The following is a 15,781-nucleotide window of genomic DNA, read 5'->3' as shown; positions in this document are numbered from 1 at the left end:
AATATAATTCCTCCCAAATTAATCACTATAAAAAGCATTGCAAGAGCTAACCTAGCAATGAGAGTTGAAAGGAAAAAGTTGCTAACCTTTGTGATCATTTGAATGGATGGAGGCCTTCAAATCTTGACAAATTTTGGGCAAAATTTGTGAGGAGCTCGAGGGGAAAGGGGAAGAACAGAGGAGAAGTGAGGGGAAAGGGGAAGAACAGAGTGGCTCGGGTGGACGAAGGGTTTATGTACGTCGACCTTTAGTACCGGTTCGTTCCACGAACCGGTACTAAAGGTGCTCGACGGGCCCCAGACTGACAACACCCTGCCACCATCCTCTTTAGTACCGGTTTGTGGCACGAACCGGTACTAAAGGTTCGCCACGAACCAGTACTAATGAGAACGGCCAGCTAGCCGTTGGAACCGGCACTAATGGACACATTAGTGCCGGCTCAAAACCAAACCGGCACTAATGTGTCTCATATTAGGTGCTTTTTCTACTAGTGACAGGTCAGCGGGATGGCCATTTACGTGCACACACTGTTGGATGAAGTTGAAGGGAAAGTATGTGTGGGAGGACATGATCCATTCCTGAAAATTTTGTGCGGGATCTAGTCGAATTTGAGACCTTGTTATACTAGACTTAATTTGCATGCTATGCCTGAATGGTTTGTGCTATTTTTTATCCGAACTTTGATGAATATGGGCCGATTTGAATGAATTCATCCAGTTAGTTAAAATGCGGTTTGAAATGTATCTAGCGTTGTATCTCTGTTGCACAATATAAAAGAGTTTTTCACACTAGAAACGCTCGAGGGAGTATTTTTTTGGGTCGCGCTAATTGCCACACGTGTGGGAGGAAGGGAGACGCACCACATGTCTCTAATGTAAACAGATTGCCACATCATCGCATGCATGCATGCAGGAATCTTTTTGGATTTTCAGTTTTTAAAATGTTTTATTTCTTAAACAAAAAATCTGATTGAAAATCCGTTTTCATCATTAAATCCCTCGCGATGAGATCTTGGAAACTAGATCCCATGTTGATATGTTTTGATGAAATTTTTTTTGATTAAAAGTTGCCATGTCTATTGCATATGAATTGCCATGATGTTTACACTGAAGTTGCCATGATATGTTTCAGCTATTTTCTTCTACATTTAAAAGTAAATTTTGACATTTATAAAACGGGGAATTAAGAAACTAGACTTGCCATGAACCATAAACTAAAATTGCCATGATACATGCACGTAAAATTACCATGGTTCATACAAAAAATAATTTTCATGGTCAAAGTATTGGAGTTGCCATCATCAAAATACTAAAATTGCCATGATCTATAAACTAAAATTGCCACATGGCAACTTTAGTTTAAGCCCTATCGCAACTGCAGTGTAAACATCGTGGCAACTTCTGGCAAAAAAAATTTGTCGAAACATATCAATATGGGGTCTAGTTTTGAAGATCTCGTCGAGACGGATTTAATGATGAAAACAGATTTTTAGTTCGCTTTTTTATTTAGGAGATACAACATTTTTAAGCCAAAAATCAAATTTTCTTTTTGGTGTCATCTATTCATACGTGGCAAAATGAGTGGTGATGGAGGTTGTGGGCGATGTGCAAACGCCCACACGTGTGGGCGTTAACATTTCCGATTTTTTTAGACTCAGAGAGATAGTGGAAGATTAGGTGGCAGAGATAAATTGAGAATCACTCACCGCGTGATTTGGTGTGGGTCGTCTAATTTAATCCCCAATCCTCGCCAGAGAGCATTATTAGAAATTAAATAACTGTACGGAGGTGCATGGAGGGGCCAAAATTCATAAGTAACGGTTTTGTTTTGAGCTTGAACCAGCCATAACGGTTGGTACCGCATTCTCTCTCTCTCTCAGAAAAAAGACGTTCGGAAAAAAAAGACGGATGCTATGGGACTGCAAGGAATCTGTCAGCGGTGGGAAATGCAAGGTCAACTGGCAGAAGGTCTGCCGTCCTAAGGAGCTTGGTCGATTGGGGATCCTAGATTTGGAAAGGTTCTCCCGCGCCCTTAGACTTCGCTGGCTTTGGGACGAATGGAAGGCTCCTGAAAAACCTTGGGTAGGTTTTGAAACTCCTAACGATGCCTCAGATAGACAGCTCTTCACCGCCGCGACTCGTGTTACTATCGGGGATGGCAAGAAGGCCTCCTTTTGGTCTTCCTCATGGCTTGACGGCAAGCCACCGAAAGATATGGCACCTCTGATCTTCAAAGCTTCGAGGAGGAAAAACCGAATGGTCCATGATGCCCTTACTGATCATACCTGGGTAGCGGATATTGCGGTGGAGGCCTTCACGGCAGAACACATTGGCCAGTTCGTCCAGCTATGGGATCTCATCTCAGATATCCAGCTCTCCCCAGATATAGAAGATTCCATCATCTGGACCCTCTCCCCAAATGGATGCTACTCTGCGAGCTCCGCCTATAAGGCGCAGTTCATGACCGCGCTGCCTTGCTCCTTCGGCTCGATTGTCTGGAAAACGTGGGCGCCTCCCAAATGCCGCTTCTTCGCTTGGCTCGCCGTCCAAAATCGCCTCTGGACCGCGGATCGCCTGGCCAAACGTGGATGGCCACACCAGCCCTCCTGCCAGCTATGCCGGTGCTCCCCTGAGACGGCGAGACACATGCTCTTTGAATGCCGTTACTCCAAGAGGATCTGGTCCGCGGCGGCATCCTGGCTCTCCTGCCCGGAATTACTGCTTAGCATGGGCTCTGGTCGCCCCAAGGTGGTGGACTACTGGCAGGCCTTAGCTAGGTCGCCCTCTTCCTCTCCCAAAGGTCTAAAAACGGCTATCATGCTCATCACCTGGGAAATCTGGAAGGAAAAAAATGAGAGAGTCTTCAACAAGAAATCCTCTCTGCCGGTGGTGGTCATGCACAAGATAAGAGAGGTAGCAAAAGATTGGACTCTAGCGGGAGCAAAAAACCTGGCGGATCTTGTGGGCTGATCTGTTTGTTGTTTTTGTTTTTCCTTTTCCTTTGGGATGGCCTAAGCCATTCCCACCTTGCTGTTGTTCTTGCTCCTTCTTTATCAATATAAGGCAAAGCTTTTGCCTCGTTTCAAAAAAAAAGAAAAAAAAAGACGGATGGTACCCATCCGACGGACCTCCTGGCGCCACCGATCCGGCGCGTCCGCGCTGCGCGAGTTCTCCCTCCGTCCGATGGTGCGGAAGCTGGCGGGGCCCGCATGCTCCGTGATTTGCGGCACCGGCCGCAGCTGTCTTGGACCCACCCTCTTCGCTTTGCTCTCTCCTCGAATCATGCCGTTGGATCTTGTGCGGGGGCGGTATGGCGAGCTCAAGTTAATAAGTGATCCCGCTGCACTGCGATTTGAGAAACGACACGCGCGAGCAGATGAGCACACAGAGTTGGACGCGGCAGTGGATGTGAGAGGATACAGTTAAGCTGGCCATGGTCGGAGCTTTTGCTTTGGCAAAGACAAGCTCAGCTTTGCGTCCCCAACCATTTTACCCAACCAGAAATAACCAAAGGCCTTGAGTAGAACTACCATACAAATGGGCAGAGCCATGTAACAAACTAAACTATACATCAGTAGCAACGAACAAGGAGCTGCAAACTATACACTGGAAAAAGGCCAACACAAGGGAGCCTAAGAGAATATACAGTCGGACACCCCAAACCTGCCTCAAACTCCCGGCGGACGACCCGGTCATGAAATTTCGACACAGATGGACACCTCAAACGGGACTCAAACGCCCGAGCTTACCGGCACCCCTCATATCCATCCCAAATATGTGGTGGATATGGGGCGCTCGGGCATGTGCCCGGGAGCGTCCGTCGACCCTATTGCAGGTCGTAGCGGTCCCACCTGCAGCAACAAAAGCTCCGTCCTCTCTCATCGGTGCACCCAAATTTTAGTCTCACATCGCCGCGCAGGGCGTACGCTGACCGACTTAAATAGCTGCACCGGTGCATGGCGGCAAGTTTCTTTGTTGTTGTGTAGGTCTATCAATTCTTGTTGTGTGAGTGAGATAACTTGACACTAGACTGCATTTCATTAACTGGTGATTGTTCACCGAGTGTCAAGTTCGTCTCATTCATGTACGTTGATACCCCTACTACAATGACAATAGATTTTTATCTTGTTCATCGATCTTCATCGAATCATTGTGATTCATAAAAAGCAGTACTGACATGAATGTTTCCCTTGTCAAGGAGATAGACCCTGACTATGAATCTTCTATATGATAAACATAGAAGTTTCATAGTGGCAGTCTATATTCTAGTATGTCAGAAGCTTATCGCTTCTGGATGACACGGCTATTTAAGCCAGTCGACTAGCTCGTCACGCGACGAGATGGGACTAATACAGGTGTGAAAATCTTAAGTATGAGTAATTTTCGGTGTGTTTTGACAGCCAACCAGCCCAAGACGGATGGGATGATCGTCATGCATGGCCCTGCATGTAATAGATGTTTGAAAAATAAGGTATATGGTTGCAAATGGTAAGATTTGGTCACTGTACATGAGCGCGTCCGCGGACGTTTCAATCTACGGCCGTAGATGCTCTAAAGCTTCCTAAACCAGAACCCAACATCAACCTTAAGGTGGTGGACAACATATAGAATAGTCGGGATTTTATTGTCGAAGACGCGAGCATACATTTCACGGCAAATAGCCCAAACCACCAAGACAAGCAAAAGCAATCCTGTCTCTTCCTATCTATGCCATGGTAGACGTCATTCACAACAGTCCACCATGGCAAGCTCCTGATTCATGGCGGGTACGACAACCTGAAGATTGGCCGACTGAAGAATAGAGCTCCATATGATGTTAGCAACGACACAACATGCAAACAGGTGGTTGCATTTTTCTGTCGCGGAGTTAGAATATCACCCATTGAAAGTCCTTAGATTGCTAATATTTTATTTTATTTTTCAACTAGGCATTATATACAATTATAACATTAGGTTTTAGCAAAATTCATCATGCATAAGTATCTAATTGTGCATAATTTCGATTGCTTGAAACTTCTTAGAAGTGTTATTAAAAGATGTCGGCGCATGATCATAAATATAATGTAAGCAAACATTGGAATATATGAAAAATTGGTATGTTTGATCACCGATTTAGGAAGAATCACTATTATTGACGAAAAAGTTGCTACTACTAGATCCACGACTTATTACAGCAGCAAGACATTTTAAAATGGAATAGACCGGATTTTGAAGTATCATGTGTGAGTGCCACTACATGACTTTGAAACAACATGCATTCTTTATGTAGCACAGCGATTTCAAAGGCTTTTATTCATTTCATTTGTATAATTAACATCCACAAATCACGGGCCCAAACGGTGGTATTTCGAACATGGAGTCTCCATTTTCTCTTTTTTCTGAAAAGAGGAAGAAGAAACAAGTCCCTAAATAAAGAAGAGAGAAACAAGTCAGCATCATATATCAAATTTGCGGGCTGTCACGACGGCTCTGTTTTGAACTAATCATGTGAGTCAAACTCAAATCAATAATTCTACAAGGACGCAGTACGTACTCGTGAGGATGATAACCCATGTGGATTTAAAAGAAAACCACGTACTCAACCATAGTCAGGACGCACGAAACATAGAAAGAAGGTGCATTTGGCATGGACCCAACAAAATACCATCATACCATCATCTTTTGACAATCTCCTACGCTGGTGATAACTCCTCGTTTTTCATGGATTCGTAACAACACACGGCATTGCGCTAGTTTAGAAGAACGACCGAACGATGATATCTTGAACGGGGTGCGAGTGGGCGTATTTTTCCCCCTGAAAAAGGAGGAAGAAGATACAATTATGTATACTTAATAACAATAATAAAAGGGAGAAACAAGTCAGCATCATACATCAACTTTGTGGGCTGTCACGACGGCTCCGTTTGGAACTCATCATGCGAGTCAAACTCATGAAATCAATAATACAAGGACGCACGTAGTACGTGAGGGTCATTATCCATGCGGAAGGGATGGAAGAGAAAACCACGCGCGTACTCTTGCAATCCCCATGCACTATACTGGCTGGTCCTGCCTTCTCAACCGCACCGAGGACGCAGCATAGAAAGAAGGTGCACTCGCGCGTGGACCTAGCCAGCCACCGAGCGAGTGAGAGAGGACAGAGGAGAGCGTCACCGGACGGAGGCCGGAGAGGCCATTCAAAGCTGCCACCCGCTGTACCCGGCACTAGCTAGCCCACTCCCCACTCCTTCCTTGAAGAAAGCACACACACAGAGAGAGAGAGAGAGCAAAGGCAAGGCAAACCCCGCGCAGAAAACTGTCTCCTTCCCTCCATCCCCGGCGGCTCGGCGCAAACCCCTCCTCCTCCCAAACAAGATCCCCAAATCCCCGCAGGCCTGCTCCGCCCGCCCTCGCCGGATCAGCCCCATTGCGCCGCCACTCCCGCCGCGCCCGGCCCGCCGCGTGGAGGAGGGCTCCGGTCCAGGCCGACGCACGCGCGCGCGCGCATTGCGGGGTCAGTTCTTGTGCGGATTTTTCATTTATTTTCAGCTCCTTCTTTTCCGCTGTTGAGATTTCTGCATCTTCCTGCTCGACCAGCCCGCGGGTAAAAATCAGGATTCTTCTCTCCTCGCTCCCTTCAAAGTATACTACAGTATTAGTATTAGCTTAGCCGGTAGTACGTAGACGATTTCCAATCCGTCGCCGGCTGCTTCGACTTGGAGATTAAACCACGGGTGGAGCAGTTGAGCGCCGCGAGAAGAAGAAGAAGAAGGGATTCCGTTTCCGTGTCGTGTGGACTAGTACAAACCAACCGAGTAATTAAGTAGGAGTACTACAGCTGTACTTGCATTGTTTATGTCCTTGACGATGGGGCCATGCAGGACTTGCAATACTTGCATTGCGGTCGGGGGAACTAGCAGGAATAATGGAGTACTGTATTTTATTTGTGGGTGTAAAGTAGTAGTAGTACCATCTTATCTTTCGGTCCAAGTTACAACTGTACAGTACAGTAGAATATTAGTCCTAGATGCCCCAGTGTTCTCCTCTGAGCACCGGCTTCATCTCTCTAATTGAGAATGGTTTTTGTCATTCATTCATGTGATTTACTAAATAAGGAAGGTCTTCTAGAGTTTCACATCTCAGAGTTTGTTTATGTGGAGTAAATTAATGAGACGGCAATACAACTGTGTAGCTAATTAGCTTTGCCATCTTCCTTGTGTCACTTGCCTCGTGAGAAAATTCCCATCTTCAGGGTTAAACAGGATTTGGATGCTGTTTTACTTCACTTTATCGAGCCTCCTGTCCTCTGTAGCCTAACCAACAATGGACAAGGGTGGACCACTTCCAACTGTAAAGCGGAAAATGCCTTGTTCGCTGATAAAGTTGCATTCTTGCCGTCCTCTCAGCTGTGCCCTTTATGCGGAATTCAACAAAGTGTTGTGTTGTAGAAAGCAGTTTGTTACGCTATCATTTTAATTTCATTCCTAGTGTAGGTTTTCCGTTGGGGGAGGCTTTTGCCCCCGCTCCTCATCACTACTAGCTAGTAGTATATTATGCTGCTAATTTAATGGGTGGGAGGTTCATGACTGACGGCACATAATTTTGCCAACCACCTACAATTATGTCTGCCCAGAAAGTTTGCTGGTGTGTAATCAACCATTTTGGTTCGTTGTGAGGCCCTAGTCTCTTTATCATATTGCTTTCATGTTTCCGGGTTTTTGCTGTGTGGTGAAATATGTTTGCATTCCTTCCTTTTATTTGATTATTTTGCCCCTTGAAAGATAAGACCATCTTATGTTTATCAGTTGGTTCACACAAAGCTGTAGCGTTTTCAAGTACAATTAGGTCATCTTTTATAGCTTATCCAGCCTGTTTCCACCTTTTGCATTCCTGGATTCGATTTCACAACTTTAGCTCCGAGTCATTGTTCCATTGCCTTGTGCATCACTTTTAGCAGGAATAAATTCTCAAACGCTAATCTGTTATGCACGTGTCCTATTCAATGCGATTTTTGTGTTGACGAAAAAAAGTATTGTGTGAAAATTGCAGGGAATTTGTATTTTATAGATGACCTGGGCAGCAACCCTTGATTATGGGCGCAAGACAAAGAATGAGGACATACGACCAGGGCCACTGCGTCCAGCAAATATCATAAGAAATAAATTTCCTACCTACAAGAATGGTTCAAATGGTATAGTGATCAAGCTGGCAGATGGCCCAGAAGTGCCGCCTCTCAAGGAGGTTGTTGCTAAGGAGACTGAGGAACTGCTTGATCGCCGTCAGCGCTTCTCAGTCCGTGAGCTTGCAATGAAGTTTGAGAAGGGACTCAACACTGCCACTTTGTTGTCTAAAGAGGTTCAGACCTTTGCATTCTTCTCCAACAGACCTTTTGTATTTAGTGCATGATTGCCTCCATGCCAATCAGTTTAGTTAATGAATTCATTTATTTTCTGATTGATTTGTTCTAATCATCAGGTTAAATGGAGACAAGTGGCTTTGTTGGAGCGAGACATTCTCCTGAAAAATCTAAAGAGTGTATTGGAGTCACTGAGAGGTCAAGTCACGGGCAAAACTAAGGACGAAATTGAGGAGTCTATTTCTATGGTTGGTTTCTTCATATCCTATACTTCAGGCGTTTTTCTTGTAGCTTCATCTTTCATTTTAAGTTATATTTACATCTAGTGATCATTAAAGCTGGCATGTTCTCATTTGATTAAAGTTATGCTATTTTCCAGGTGGAAATTCTTGCAGTTCAGCTCTCCAAAAGAGAAGCTGAGTTGATTCAACAAAAAACAGAGGTCACAGAATTAGCGAAATCATTAAAGCTGGTATGTTCCAGTTTGTTTGTTTACCCTTTCCAGTGCTGTAGCCTTAGATTTTACAAACATGAGGTTTGATATGTTCCAGAATCAGAATCTATGTACTCGAATAATGTCAAAGTTCTCAGTATCATGAATCCTTCATTTGGTAATTGTACTACTTATAATTCACGACCGACTTAAATGCGTAATTGCTTTCTTAGTTGGCAGTTTTTTTTTCCTCGAGCACACAGGAAAGCTGTGCATCATTGTATTAAGCAGAAGAGAAATGAGCCTTAGTTGACAGTTACGTACTAGTAGAGAAGATCTATCTTTTTATGAGATATATCTACAAAGGGCTACAGTTTATTGCTTAACTCCTGAAGTCTTCAGGAAAATAACTCGTACCTGCTTCTCTTGCGTAGCGAGAAGTTTTGAAAAGCTCTTAAAAGAACTCGTACCTAGGAACTAATAAATGTATTTAGTTTTGGAGGTCAATTGAAAACATATATAGACTGCATATTCAGTTAGGGAGTATATGCCCATTGATCCTAGTTTTAGGGATTTCGTTACCAAAGAATCATATTTATTTTCTGGGAAGGAATGCACACCTATCTAAATTAGAGTAATGTCTGTTTTATCTTACAATACAATTTATGGAAAAAGAATGTTTGTGTCGATGCAACTTGATACTATAGGGAAGAGAATATACATTACTACACGGCATTCCCCTCAAAAGCTGGTGGCTTGTGTAAATGTGTAGTCGATATGCCTAAAGTTTTTCACCTGATTTTCCAAATGTGACTCCATCAAAAACATGCAATTAGTCAAGTGATCATAGCGTGCTAATTATCTTAAGCAGGATTAGCGTTGCTTTACACAATATCCAAAAAGATATATTCCAAGTATAAATGCTCCCATGATCCTACCTGCTGTGCTGCTCTCAACACCTTTTGTGCATTGTCCTTTGTTTATAGTATTGAAGTTTTTTTGCCTTTGCTCATAGGCTTCTGAAGATGCCAAGAGAATTGTTGAAGAAGAAAGAGTTAATGCCAATACGGAGGTAGAGAGTGCTAGGTCTGCAGTGCAAAGAGTTCAAGAAGCACTTCAGGAGCATGAAAAGATGTCCAAAAAAACTGGGAAGCAAGTACGCTGATTTTCTTTAAAGCTTCTCACCTTCCTTAATTGTTTGTTACCAGTTACTGCAAGGCTACAAGCCAGTTCATACTGTGAAGTTTGTTTACTTTAACTGTTCTTTTACTTGTCCTTCCTCCTCTTATGTTGTTGCTTACTTGCTTACATACTGTGTTCTCACAAGCTATTTTTCTTGGCTGAATTGATACATACATAATCTGCATAGTAATTCTGAAGATTTGTTCGAGTTTTTGTGGCAATACGTACATTGTCATAAATTTTGAAGTAATGAAAGCTACCTTTCGAGCACCTGTGCAATTTGAGATGATATAAGCCAATATCATGCATACTAAGCTTAGCACATTGCATTTTTCTTCTGAGAAGCATTGCACTTTTATTTGTTGCTCCTTTATTTATCTTGGTTAGCTTTGTAAGGCTTCAGTTCCATTTGGTCCAATACTTGATCTCTAGTCCCCTGCTATATGCTCTTTTATACATCCAGAGTTCCAGAGGTTGCTTTGCTTTGAATTCATCAATATGTATCCGAGTTGTGACATTTATTTGCTGTTTGGAAGGACATGGAGGAACTAAAGAAAGAAGTTAGAGTGGCCAGGAGAATAAAAATGCTGCATTGCCCTAGCAAGGTAGAGTTTATTATAATTATTCACAGCTTGATACACAAATTGGAATATTTCAATTCTATTTCACACCCATTACTTCTCCAGGCAATGGATCTGGAAAATGAAATCAAAACTTTACGTAAGACGTTCAGTGAGAAGTCCGTGGATTGTGTCAATCTTTTGAAAGAGGTATGTGTTACCGTTGCTGGCCTAAGATTTATTTGTACTTATTCGGCATGTCTAGGCTAGTTTCAAAACATCTTTATATTCAATGGTCACATCATACAACATATTTATCATGATATGTAATTTTGTTCGCTGAAAATCATTGAGTACAAATGTATTTATTTCTCTAAGAATGCAATATTAGATATGACACACATCAATCATATCTGTTATGGTATGTGGCTAGCCGTCTCAAACTCTTTTATTCCAAGTTTTCATCATCTGAAATACTTCCAGTGAGTAGAGAATTTGTTTAGAGCATAACAGAGTACACATATATTACTGATTTGCAAGTTTTCTTACCAGTTGGAACTGCACAAAAGACTAAAAGGAAACGACATTCCTGTGTTCGATTTGGAGGGTCTCCAGTGCTTAGGTTCAATGCTACACATAGTTTGTCAGAACGGTACTCCCATGGATTTTTCAAATATTTCAGTCCAGTGGTTCCGGATACACCCAAAAGAAAGCAACAAAGAGATTATTTCAGGTGGAGTCTCTCTCTCTCTCTCTCTCTCTCTCTCTCTCTCTCTCTCTCGTTGCACCGTGATTGCGAAGCCTAGAGGCTTCTCTCTAATTACCTATTTTTTCATATTATTCTCCTCTTAAACAGAGTGACTAAAAAAAATTCGCTTGCATTTTTCTTCTTCTTTTGGTACCTCTAAGCTATTGACAAGGGAAAGGGCAACCATTGCCTGGTGAATTATGATTGTCAAGTTTTGATCACTTCGTTTTAGGTTTACCATATCGGCCAACCATTTTAATCTTCAACTCAAATTCAGATCCCTAGTGTTTCTAACTTCTATTTTCATGGAACTTCTGTAGGTGCCACAAGACCAGCATATGCTCCAGAGCCACATGATGTTGGGCGTTACATGCAAGCTGAAATCAATTTTGGGGGTGAAACTGCAATAGCAAAGACAGCTGGGCTAGTAGACCCTGGTTTGTTTAACTGAACACATCTGTCAGGCATAATTATCTGCATCTGTTCTTTATTACGTGGCTAACATAAGCTTGATATTCTTACAGATGCTGGATTGGTGGATTACGTAGAGACACTCGTAAGAAAACCTGAAACTGAGTTCAATGTATGACCATACTATCCTTTCCAACTTTATGATATTTATTCTAACTATATGCAATGTAGGGATTTCAATTTGCAGAAATCTTCGTGGTGTTTTTACTTGTACCAAATAAGGAGTCTGTATAGGCATGACAAAGTTTGGCAGTGTAACGTTCAAAGTTGTCATGCCTAGCAGTACTTGTTGTAGTGCCACCCGCCGCTCTTATTTTTAAAATTAAGACCACAAAACCACCTATGCATATCTTGAACTATTGTTTCTTAAGTTCCCAATGCTCTGCATCTCATTGCAGGTTGTTGTGCTTCAGTTGAATGGAATTGATCAGCCGAAAGAGGCTGTTCATGTTCTCAATGTTGGGAGATTGCGGATGAGACTTTCAAAAGGGAAGACAGTGGTCGCCAAAGAATTCTATTCCTCATCGATGCAGGTAGGCTGCAGCCACTTAGCATCTTCTCCCACTCTTCTTTTCTTTTCTTGTGGGGACATGTTCTCTTTCTCGGTTAGACAGTATCTGCAATGCTCATTATCAAAGCAGCTGCTCTGGTATTATTTCACGTTAATAAAACATGTTTGTTTTCATGGTTTACAATGAAATTTGCAATAACGTATTATTTGTTACCAGTAATGCAGCTGGCATAAGCATACAACACTTGCCATATTTCCTGACACTTGTCTGTTGTATGATCATGATGAGTTGTTATTGGCATAACAGTAGTCTCACTGCACTTGTGTTGTGTATCAGCTATGTGGTGTTCGAGGTGGTGGGGAAGCAGCCTCACAGGCGATGTTTTGGCGGCCCCGGAGTGACCTCAGCTTCGCCGTTGCCTTTGAAACAGCGAGAGAGCGTAACACCGCCATCATGCTGGCGCGGCGGTTCGCCATTGATTGCAATGTACGTGCCTCAGCTTCAGCTAGGAAGTGCATATCCATCAACTACGACGTGCAATGTTCGTGGCATGATTTTCCTTCTCCATGGTTTGTTTTGCAGATCATCCTTGCAGGTCCGGGCGACAAGACTCCCTGGTGAAGGACCGCGGCGCGCATTGGTGCCTCTGAACACCGGTCCGGCCGGCGACCCTCGCAGAGCGAACGTGATGTTGTACATTTTAGTGTATTTCATGATATGTGTGTAGCCTGTGGGTTTTGTTCCCCTGTGGCCTTGTGGTGGTAGCTCTCAGAGGCGGCACCGTGGGCATCGTTTTAGCCGCCTCGGCGTTGTTCTCCGACTGTGCATGTTTGTTCTGCTTCACAGGCGTTGCGATAACGTTGTTGCTAGGCGTTTCTCTCTTCTTTTTGGTACTCCCATGCAACGACAGTTAGCTAAGTTTGACGTGTTACACACTATAAAAGAAATGTTTGATGTGCACATCTCCAATCTTGCTAATTCTTTTGACAGTACTTGTGCAGTAACTACTGAGTGGTGGGTGCATAACTGAATCTAAGGCAATGGCGGCGTTCGCTACAAATTATCAAGATCTCAGTTATCAAATCGATATTGCGATTTTTCTAGTTGGGTTGAGCTGAGTTGGTGATGCGAGTTGATAGAGCAGGTCGTGGCATGTATTAGAGCAACTCTAGCAGATCCCGCAAAATGGGTTTGCAGTTCGCGCAAAACCGCTTTTGCGAGCCGGCGAGGGCTAGCACAGATGCAGACCTCTCAAATGGCCCCGTAAAAAAGTATATTCGCGGAATATGCTTTTTTATGGGTCGGCTATGCGGGTTCTGCTCGGGCACCAGCGCAACGACCCGCAAACAGAAAAACTGCAAATCTGAAATTTGTCATAGGGTTTCACAAACAAGTTCAAATTCAAATGACATAAACAGTCTGTGCGTGAATAAAAGCGAAGTTCATTACGCAAAAGAGGGCATGCAAAGGTATGCACCCATGTCCGGCATCATCTTGGGGGTCGATCTTCACTCGGCGCCATGGAGTCCATCTAAAACTTCATCGGCGCCACCGTAGCCACCTCCGTCGCTTGTTCCAACTCCCGCACCGAAATCATCCACATTGCCACCGTGTGGAGTAGAGAAAATATCACCGGAACTGGCAGACGGACCGGCCGAGGCGACCATTCTCCTCTTCAAGATCTCTCTCCTTGCCATATCATGCCATGTTTTGGTGACCTCGTCCATGTCATTGCAGTTCATTGACATGATTTTGTTCTCTTCAGCGAGCAACAATGACAGCGATTTGTTTTCAGAGGCGCGTACTTTTCTCTCCTCAATGGCAGCTCTGCGCAGCCCCTCTTCCTTGAGCATTTGCCATTTTTCTTGCTTCTCTTTTGCCTTCTTTTCGGCCAACTCTTTCTTGATCTCCAACGACTTCAACAACATTAACTCGTTTGGTTGCACCATGGCATCAATCTTCTCCCTCAAGCTCGATGCTTCTTGCTCTCTCTTTATCTTCTCTCTAGTCTTCTTGTCGCCATCGGGCTTGTTCAAATTTCTTGGGCCATCATCATCCTCATCTTCATCCATGTTTGTAAGTGAGCCTCTCTTGGGTGGGGACTCTTTGTCGATCAACTTCCACTTGTCGCACTTTTGGATCAACTCCCAACAATGCTCTAATTTGAAGAATCTGCCTTCCGAAGCTTCCATGTCATTGTATCTTTGTTGAGCAATCTTGTCCTGCACAATGCGAACAAGGTGATGCAATCATTTTTCATGATACATTATGATGATGCACAACTTGAACAAAGGCAAAGCAAACTCACATAGTCGGACTCCACGGTGCCACTTGGAGGTGCATTGCGTACTTGCTCCAAGAAAGCTGCCCAACGGCTGCACATAGGCTTGATGTTCTCCCAACGACCTTGAAGTGACCGAAATGTGCGCGGAGTCTTGTTGGGGTAGTTTTTCATAATGCGAAAGTATTGATGTTTGATCCTTTGCCAATATCTCTTGGCGGTTTGATTAGTACCCGTGCATGCATCAAGAGACACCGCACTCCATGCTTTGATCAAAGCTTGATCTTCCAAGATGGTGTAGTTTTTTGATCTTTGGCTTTTCCCAGCTTTTGCTTGTGAATTCTCAAACGCTTCCGCTTCGATCTCCGCCAAGTCGTCCGCACAACCATGATCGTCCACGCCGCTGTCGGTGTCAAAACCGGCGGATCTCGGGTAGGGGGTCCCGAACTGTGCGTCTAAGGCTAATGGTAATAGGAGGCAGGGGACATGATGTCTTACCCAGGTTCGGGCCCTCTCGATGGAGGCATTACCCTACTTCCTGCTTGATTGATCTTGATGATATGAGTATTACAAGAGTTGATCTACCACGAGATCGTAGAGGCTAAACCCTAGAAGCTAGCCTATGATTATGATTGTTGTTGTCCTACGGACTAAACCCTCCGATTTATATAGACACCGGAGGGGGCTAGTGTTACACAGAGCCGGTTACAGAGAAGGAAATCTACATATCTGAATTGCCAAGCTTGCCTTCCACGCAAAGGAGAGTCCCACCCGAACACGGGACGAAGTCTTCAATCTTGTATCTTCATAGCCCAACAGTCCGGCCAAAGTATATAGTCCAGCTGTCCGAGGACCCCTTAGTCCAGGACTCCCTCAGTAGCCCCTGAACAAGGCTTAAATGATGATGAGTCCGGCGCGCAGATTGTCTTCGGCATTGCAAGGCGGGTTCCTTCTCCGAATACTCCATAGAAGATTTTGAACACGGGAATCGTGTCCGGCTTTGCAAAACAAATTCCACATACCACCGTAGAGAGTACAATATTCCATAAATCTAATCTGCTGACAGCTTTTTATGACATCACGCCACGGTCCGGTCATTATTCGAACCGTTTTTCACAACCAGCTACTGCACGTAACGCGAGGCGGTTTCCTTGACACGTCTTTTCGAAGCAGAGATCGTGTCCCCTTATCATGGGATTCTCATCAATACGGGTATGGGTAACCCAACCGCGTCATTGATACGTCTCCAACGTATCTATA

General features: G+C 43.9%; 1 protein-coding gene across 1 annotated transcript; it reads left to right on the top strand.

The window, feature by feature from the left end:
• Positions 1-6,158: 6,158 nt before the first annotated feature.
• Positions 6,159-13,202, top strand: LOC119307399 (stomatal closure-related actin-binding protein 1-like). Its single transcript, XM_037583474.1, has 13 exons — positions 6,159-6,492; positions 8,029-8,333; positions 8,454-8,582; positions 8,714-8,806; positions 9,783-9,923; positions 10,486-10,554; positions 10,636-10,719; positions 11,062-11,242; positions 11,578-11,694; positions 11,782-11,840; positions 12,127-12,261; positions 12,577-12,726; positions 12,823-13,202. Exons 2-13 carry the CDS (start codon positions 8,046-8,048, stop codon positions 12,859-12,861), a joined length of 1,485 nt encoding a protein of 494 aa, XP_037439371.1. The 5' UTR covers positions 6,159-6,492; positions 8,029-8,045; the 3' UTR covers positions 12,862-13,202.
• Positions 13,203-15,781: the final 2,579 nt, after the last annotated feature.

Source organism: Triticum dicoccoides, chromosome 5B (genome assembly GCF_002162155.2).
Source record: "Triticum dicoccoides isolate Atlit2015 ecotype Zavitan chromosome 5B, WEW_v2.0, whole genome shotgun sequence".
Classification (NCBI taxonomy): Eukaryota; Viridiplantae; Streptophyta; class Magnoliopsida; order Poales; family Poaceae; genus Triticum; species Triticum dicoccoides.
Note: the sequence above shows the minus strand (reverse complement) of the source record. Positions and strands in the feature narration are given on the sequence as shown.

What these genes read in the sequence shown, in the direction of transcription:
- LOC119307399 (XM_037583474.1), top strand. Translation starts at nt 8,046, where the DNA reads ATGACCTGGGCAGCAACCCTTGATTATGGGCGCAAGACAAAGAATGAG. An exon ending in TAGCGAAATCATTAAAGCTG is followed by an intron (nt 8,807 to 9,782) that starts GTATGTTCCAGT and finishes CTTTGCTCATAG; the next exon opens with GCTTCTGAAGATGCCAAGAG. An exon ending in CAACAAAGAGATTATTTCAG is followed by an intron (nt 11,243 to 11,577) that starts GTGGAGTCTCTC and finishes GAACTTCTGTAG; the next exon opens with GTGCCACAAGACCAGCATAT.